Source organism: Geospiza fortis, unplaced genomic scaffold, assembly GCF_000277835.1.
Source record: "Geospiza fortis unplaced genomic scaffold, GeoFor_1.0 scaffold301, whole genome shotgun sequence".
Classification (NCBI taxonomy): Eukaryota; Metazoa; Chordata; class Aves; order Passeriformes; family Thraupidae; genus Geospiza; species Geospiza fortis.
The window spans coordinates 1,055,511-1,063,138 of NW_005054490.1; the positions used below are offsets into that span (position 1 = coordinate 1,055,511).

General features: G+C 37.7%; 1 protein-coding gene across 1 annotated transcript in view; it reads left to right on the plus strand.

The window, feature by feature from the left end:
- Nucleotides 1–7,628, plus strand: part of CRELD2 (cysteine rich with EGF like domains 2) — a 15,557-nt gene that overhangs the window by 2,931 nt on the left and 4,998 nt on the right. Inside the window, exons 2-8 of the mRNA XM_014310136.2 lie at nucleotides 3–239; nucleotides 323–377; nucleotides 780–862; nucleotides 2,068–2,178; nucleotides 4,406–4,497; nucleotides 5,513–5,689; nucleotides 6,894–6,992. Of these exons, the coding sequence (XP_014165611.1) occupies nucleotides 3–239; nucleotides 323–377; nucleotides 780–862; nucleotides 2,068–2,178; nucleotides 4,406–4,497; nucleotides 5,513–5,689; nucleotides 6,894–6,992 (854 nt within the window). The remainder of the gene's footprint in view (nucleotides 1–2; nucleotides 240–322; nucleotides 378–779; nucleotides 863–2,067; nucleotides 2,179–4,405; nucleotides 4,498–5,512; nucleotides 5,690–6,893; nucleotides 6,993–7,628) is intronic.

Sequence of the window (7,628 nt, forward strand, 5' to 3'; positions counted from 1 at the left end):
AGCGGCGGATCCCGATCCGGCAGCGGTCGTAGCGCTGAGGCGGGTGGGTGGCAGAGCTCCTCAGTGTCTGCCGCCAAAGGTGTTTTTGTGTCAAAAGGCTGGCTCCGTTGCAGCGTGTCCAGCTCCGTGGGAAGTGCTGGTGGAAAGCTTCCCCAAACATTCACTATCTGTCGCCACTTGCAGCAGCCTTACGCGTGGCACAGTAAATTGTGCGCCGGCAGCGAGGGCTGCTGCGCCTGGTGACCGGTGCTTTGTGCTCTCCACACGCGTATCGGCTGCTGCAGGCTCGCCAGGGCCCTTCAACTGCGGGGTGTTCTGCCAGGTGTCGTCTGGTGGCATCGGCTGTGGCTGGGGACAGCTGTGCTGTTCGCCCTGTTGTACGGTTGTGTGCTTCACTTACAACTTAGTGCAGACCGGGCTGTTATCAAAACTGAATGAAGTAGAGGTTCTGTTCAAATGATACTAAATAATAAATTTCCTGAGAACTTGAGGGAGAAGGGTGTAAAGTTTCACATGCGTAGGGCTTTTTTTGTAAATCAAGACTGTAACATGGCTTTGTTTATGCATTAGGAAAATTTAATAATGTTATGCTGTAACGTACACTTTCTCACTTTTCGTGTTGTCATTAGCTGTTGCTTTCACTCAGGACCTTGATCAGCAGCTTGAGAGCTCTAGTTTATGCATGGTGCTTTTCATAATTTCTATATAAGCATTTGTTACTGCCCTTAATTTTTGCTAGAAACAAACCCTATGTAATTCCTGGTACCTTTTATTTGTAGGGTTTAGCAGATACAGCTAAAAAAAACTTTGGTGGTGGAAACACTGCTTGGGAAGAGAAGACGCTGTCAAAGTATGAGTCCAGGTGAGCTGTCTCAGTGCTTCTCATTCAGCTGAGTTTTGTGTTCACTGTGTGTAACTTCACTATGCCAGTGTTTGTTTGGAACTTCAATATTGAACTTGGCAGCTAATGTTTCTCTTGTTCAAACCTTAAATTCTTAATGATTTAAATTACAATGTTTCATAACATTGTAATTTAAAGATTATAGTAAAGACTCAATGCCTTTTTATTGCCTCTATTCATCTTGTTTCTGAAAACTACGGAAGTTAATTCAGTTACTGTTGTCATCTTATTGCAAAGCTCCCATACCTTCTCAGTGATTCCTCATGGGCAGCTCCTCACAGCATTGACTCTTTCTTCTTCATAGCACAGACAACAAACTCCATCTCTCGTCACAGGACAACCAACAAACTCCATCTCTCCCCTCACCCAGCTAACCCACTCTTTTGTAGCACTCATCTTCTTATTGGACACAGCTGTGCGCTATTAAGGGCAGGCCTGTTACTAATCTTTGGTGATTAGTACAGCTGCAACTCCTCAGCTGTGAGACTGCCTTCTGCACTATCTTTATTTTCTTACATTCTCTCCCTCCACATTTATTAGTTATAGTAGGGTTTTTTTCTATTTACCTATTAAAGTCTTAAAATAATGAATCTAGTAATGGTCAATATTTTATTGCTAATCATAAAAGGTACAGACTACTGAAATACTTGATTTAGAATTGAAGCAGTATCTTCTCCCTAGAGTTGTCACTGTTTCACTGCCAAAGAGAAGGCAGATTACTGTACACATACCAAGTTAACCATGGAGAAAAGTAACCTGATACCTTTCTCCTGCATTTCAAATTCTTTTTTTTTCTTAGTTGGAGCACTGAGATGTTGCTGTGAAATTCACAGGCTCATGTCAAATAAAAATACATTAAATTTATTGTTGAATATTAAAGTACTGCACTCCAATTTTCTGGGAAGCTAAAAATCTATCAAACCTATAATCTAAGAAATATAGTAAATGCAAGCAAGTCACAAGATTCTTGTGGTCATTATTCTGGGTTTGGGTTTCTTTTTTGTATGAAATAATGTTTATTAGTTCTTTACTCTGATGTTTTGAAACTAATTCAGGCCACCCCATACACTGAAGAAATATTCTCACTGAAGTCTGACTGCTCCGTCAGGTCTTGAGTTGTATTGAAAGTTTAAATTAAATTTACAGTTTTCCTTCTCTGCTTGTAGTGAAATTCGTCTTGTGGAGATCACAGAGAATCTGTGTGACAGTAGTAACTTTGAATGTAACAACATGGTAGAAGAACATGAAGAACTGATAGAGAAATGGTGGTTCAAATTGTAAGTATCATTTTCTTGGTGGAGATCTTTGTGCGAATAAATTATCTAAGAGGGTGAACTAATAATGTTAAATCTTGTGCCTGAACAATAGCAGTATGGGTAATTATTCATTGTCTTTCAAGAGCTGACATTGGGTACAGCTGGTTTCAGGCTCACTTTTAGTATCATGTGCTGCTGTCCTATGTTCTTTTTGATTTTCAGTTCCAGCAGTGTTGCACCAAAGCATCTACACTTGTTTCTTATACACTGTCTACTTAGTAGTAGACAGTAGTGTGTCAAGGCAAGCTAACATTGGAAAATTTTGAAGTTTAGTCCCTTACGTTTTCCTTTGTCACAAAACTGCAAAGGGCTCTTTGGTTCTTGTGGGTTTTTTGTTTGCTTGCTTTTTTTTCCCTGAAACTACATTTTGTTCTCCTGGAAATCAAAAGAATAGTTGGTGCTAATCAGGGTAGAGGTTGAATCTCTTGCAGATGGTAGAGTAGCAGCTGACTTTTCTACCTGCAATTTAAGCTAGACTGGGATTGTGCTATAGCTAAGCTTTTTGTATACCAGTCTTAAATATAATTAGTGCATGAATGACAGTGTAACATTTAGATTTCTTAATGTTTGGGGTTTTTAGTTCCAGATCACATTTCTTCTAAGTATTTTTCACTAATTTAAACTGTCAGCCCTCCTAATTAGCTAGAATTCAATAGGGTGAACTGCCATTATAATGTTTCATAGCTGGATAAGGCTTTTTGATACTCTGCTTTCCTCTAAATCACTGCTTTATCCTTTTACCTAACTATACAGGATTGTATATATGTTAACACATAGTGAAGGGAATAGAGTAGAATAGCAGAGCAGAAAATAGAGTATTTCAGTTGGAAGGAACCTAAAATGATCACTTGGTCCTAGTGCCTGACTGCTTCAGGGCTGATGAAAAGTTAAAGCATGTTGTTAAGGTCATTGCATAAACACTCCTAAAACACTGATAGGCTTGGGGCCTCCACCGCCTCTCTGGGAAACCGGTCCCAGTGCTTGATAGCCCTCTTGGTAAACAAATGTTTCCTGATGTCCAGTCTAAACCTCTCCTGGTGCAGCTGTGAACCCTTCCCCTGTGTCCTGTCATCAAATACATCAGAGATTGGCACCTCCTTCTCCCCTTTCCCTCCTCAGGAAGCTGCAGAGGGCAATGAGGCCACCCCCTCCACCTCCTTCTAGACAAGCGCAGAGTCCTTAGGTGCTCCTATTAGGACATGCCTTCCACAAAGGTAAACTATGCAACCCAGAGTCTTCAATTTGGCTAAAATTTGCAAAACTGGTCTTAACTAGAAAATTTGGCATAGTGAACTTCCTAAAATAATCAAACAATTCATAAAATACATTGGGTTTTGGAAAGTGTCTGTATTTAATAGACCTTTTGAGTGCATGCAATTGATTGCTTGCCTTCCTTTCTTTAACCTCCAGTATCCAAATGTCATTCAGTTTCTGTGGTAGTTTCCAAAGACAGTTTCTTTGCCCATGAATACCTTAGGCATTTTTTACAAGTTGTTCCATAAAGGGTGGTCAATCACTGGAACAGGTTCCCCACAGCACCAAGCCTGTCAGAGTTCAGGAATGATCTGGAGGACTCTTGCTCACACAGTTTAGTGTAGGAAGTCTTGTGAGGAGCAGGGAGCTGGACTCAATTAATTGGGGCTGTATGCTGGTGCTCAAGTAGCACATAACTAACTTCTTAGTTTTAAACATGTCTTCTAAAATAATACTCGATCAATGCTAAAAAAAGGAGAAATTTTAACCCAATCATCAAGTAGCCAATAATCTCTTCCAGGCTATTTTCTGTATACTTAAGATTAAGATACAGCAAGTATCTATAAGAGAAAGACATAATTAAGACTGTCTAAACGGTATCTAAACCTTCCCTAAAAGTAAGGTGTTTAAAAAAGGGGTGTGTGCATATATGAAGAAGATTTGATTTTATTTGTTGCTCTTATTTCATTTTTTCCTGAATATAATTTATAAAATTTGAGTAGAGCTTGGTAATAGTATTGTATTTTAAAAGGGACATTTTCAAATTGGGGGTCTTCTTCTAGAAATTGATTCCTGAAATCTTCAGAAGAATTAGGTTTCTAATCTGCCATGTGCAATAGGTTTCTCTCCTGTGTTGTGCTGGGTCAGTTGTGTGAGCTGGCTTTTAAAGAATCTTTGTTCTTTTTGTTTGTAAATTAATATCTTTCATATACAGAAAGAAGAAGTATCCAGATTTGTTTAAGTGGTTTTGCATTGAAACAATAGAAGTTTGCTGCCCTGCTGGAACTTACGGACCCGATTGCCTTGGTAATTTTTCTTCTGAAAAATTCAGTAGCAGATACAGCTTTTTTACCTGTTTGTTTCAGTCTTTACTGTCACAGACAAATACATGATGTATGATATTTTGCATGAGACATGGGCTGCTGTGTAGTATGCACCTGCTTGCTGCCTCATAGTTGAGTGGCTACCTTGGGAATATCCAGCCTGAATAAAAGACTTCTGGTCATGTAGTAATGTACTGAGCTGTCAAGGGTACCAAGATGTGCAAGAACAATCAATCTGATGCTAATATCCACACCTGACCCATCCTTAAAGGCTCTCTGTAACATGAAGTCTGTTGTTTAGGTGGCCTTGCAGAATCTGTGTAGACAAGAGTCCTTGACCAGTTTCAAGAGTAAAACAACCCAAATGTTGCTGGGGTTTAAATGAAGAAACTTGCAACTGAGGATCAGTTAAAAAGGCAATGAGAAAAATTGGGTAAAAGTAGGTGGGAGATGAAAGTAAGGTCTTTGCAAAAGTGATGAGGGATATCTTGGCCTCTGAAGCTGGTAAAATTTATAAATTTCTAAAATTTGCACCTTATTAAGAATCGATTTTAGCCACTTAATATATTGGTTAAAATTAAGTCTCCATTCCCTGTATTGATCTAAATGATAGCTGGTAGATTTTTACAAATGTAATATGAGCCTTCTCAGAGGTACAGAAAAAATAAAGATACCAATTTTATCCAGGAAGCTAGGAAAATGAATAAAATTTTGAGCCATGGTCTTTATCCAAAATTAAATTGATAACTGAACTTTGCTGGAGATTGCTTTGAGTTTCCCTTATACTTGAATATATTATTAAGCTTTGCCTTATTGCGAAACTTTTAGTTACTCTCAAGGGTGAAAAAGGAAATTATATCCTACTTTAGTGTGACAATTTAAAATTAATTCTTATTTTATTTTCTGTGAAGAGGGAAAGACTTTGGGTGCTTGTGTCTGAGAGTAGAAAGTTATTTCCTTAAACATCTGATTTAAAAATACTTTTGATCCTTTTTTAGCTTGTCGTGGTGGATCAGAAAGACCTTGCCATGGAAATGGCCACTGTGATGGTGATGGTACCCGAGGTGGAGATGGCTCATGTAGCTGTAAGAAGGAGTACACAGGACAATTTTGTTTGGACTGTTCTAGTGGTTACTTCAGTTCCTTGAGAAACGAGACACATTCTGTTTGTACAGGTAACAAAGTCTTAACACTTGCTTATATCTTTGTGTTTCTTCTTCAAATTTTGCAAGCAAAACTAGAAATATTTGAACCTAACAAATGTAGAAACAAAACACAGATTGGCCTGCTTTAAGCATAAAAGACGTCACTCACTTCAGTGGAATTCTAAGATTTTGCTAAGTCATCTTTCCACATTGACTTTAATTTTTAAATTGGTTTTTTTTCTGCTTTAAGAAGAATTCGTAAATGTCTCTGCTTCTCTACTTCCAAAGTACTGCTGAAATCTTGAGCTGAAGTTACTACATAGTGGAGTGCTTTAAAAGCTAGATTTTCCTCATGTCTCAGACAAGCTGAAATTGAATAAATGGAAACAGTAGATCTGTACTGCAAACTACTTAGATTCCAGTTAAATATGCCTAAATTTAATTTTGAAACAAAATCAGGTCATAGGAATAAAATTTTGCATTGGTCAGATTTTCAGTTCTTCTTAGACCCTTGATGAGATTCTGCAACAGCTACATCCTGACCCTGGGATCTAATAAGATTGTTTTTAAATAGTCTATATTGTTGTTTTGGTTTTTTAAAAAATCTGGTTGTGTAGTAATTCTTCTCTATGATTTGTTTTAGATGACAATATATAACATACAAATGTTACATAGGATGTGTTATATATGCATCTTATATATATGTATACAATATGCATATACAGCTGGATTTCTAGTATAGTTCCTTCTGAATTCTTCAGAATTAAATCACTTCACACATTGCTCTCATAGCTAGTTGCAAATGTAAGTTGTGTGAGGATTCATTAGATAGAGAAGTTCAGAGTTTGATGTTTAAACTCATGTCCCAGCCTTGAGGGGCTGAGCTAAGTTTGCATTCCTGATCTCCTCTTTCCAAATATTTTAGAAATTGGACCTGCCACTTCTAGTCACTAGAATCTCATGGCAGTGTTTTCAGTGGTGCAAATAACTGTAATTGCTAGGTTTGGTTTCTGGTGGTATTTTGGGATTTTTCAGTTGTTTTGGTCAGATAACTGCATGTTTCTAAATTAAATCTTGATCTTATGGAGGTGCTGTCTTGTGAATGGGAATTTCAAGCTACGAAAAAATGATGGCTTCCACTGAATCCTAAATAAAGTTTTCTCTGAGAGTTTGTGTGCCCGAACTTGTCTTGGGATCTCTCAACAAAACTCACATTGAAGTTTTCTCCTCTCAGCTTGCCATGCCGCCTGTAAGACTTGTACTGGTTCAAGTAACAAGGACTGCCAAGATTGTAAAGAAGGCTGGATTAAAAATGAAGATGGAGCTTGTGTGGGTGAGTAATGCTTGGCAGACTTCAAACAGGTTTTGCAGTAACACTGGCTAGTAAGATTAGATGGCATCACTTCCAAGTTTTATTGTATTTTATGGAAATGATCTGTCAGTTTAGATTTCTACAGTTTTGTTAGTCTCTCTCTTCCTCACTTATTTCATGTTGCAGGAAAGCAGTATTTTCTCACCACTGATTGCCTGGTGATGATAGTTACCTTTATCATACTGTTCTGTATGTCTTTTTAGTTTAATGGGACTCATAGAGAAGCAAGTGGGGTGTTTCTTTTTAGACATGAGCTTTCTTGGTGTTTATTTGTATGCTAAACAATATCCTGCTTTTGACTTAAACTATTTTGTCAATTAGTAGAAGATTCATATAAACTTAACTACGTATTTTTTACTAATTGCACATTTTACCTTCACATAATTTTGTCATAAATGCTCAACTCTAATAGAGTTCAAACACTTCACTAAAAGTCACACATGCTGACTTTTCCTGTTGTTGGACAGACATACTGGGAGATGTCAAGATCAGTGCTTTCATTAATTTCTTACCTGTTTCTGTCTTAGCATTTAAGTTGGGTTACGAGATAAGTGTGAAATACTTCAGGAAAAATTCGAACACTAAAAATACTCCCAA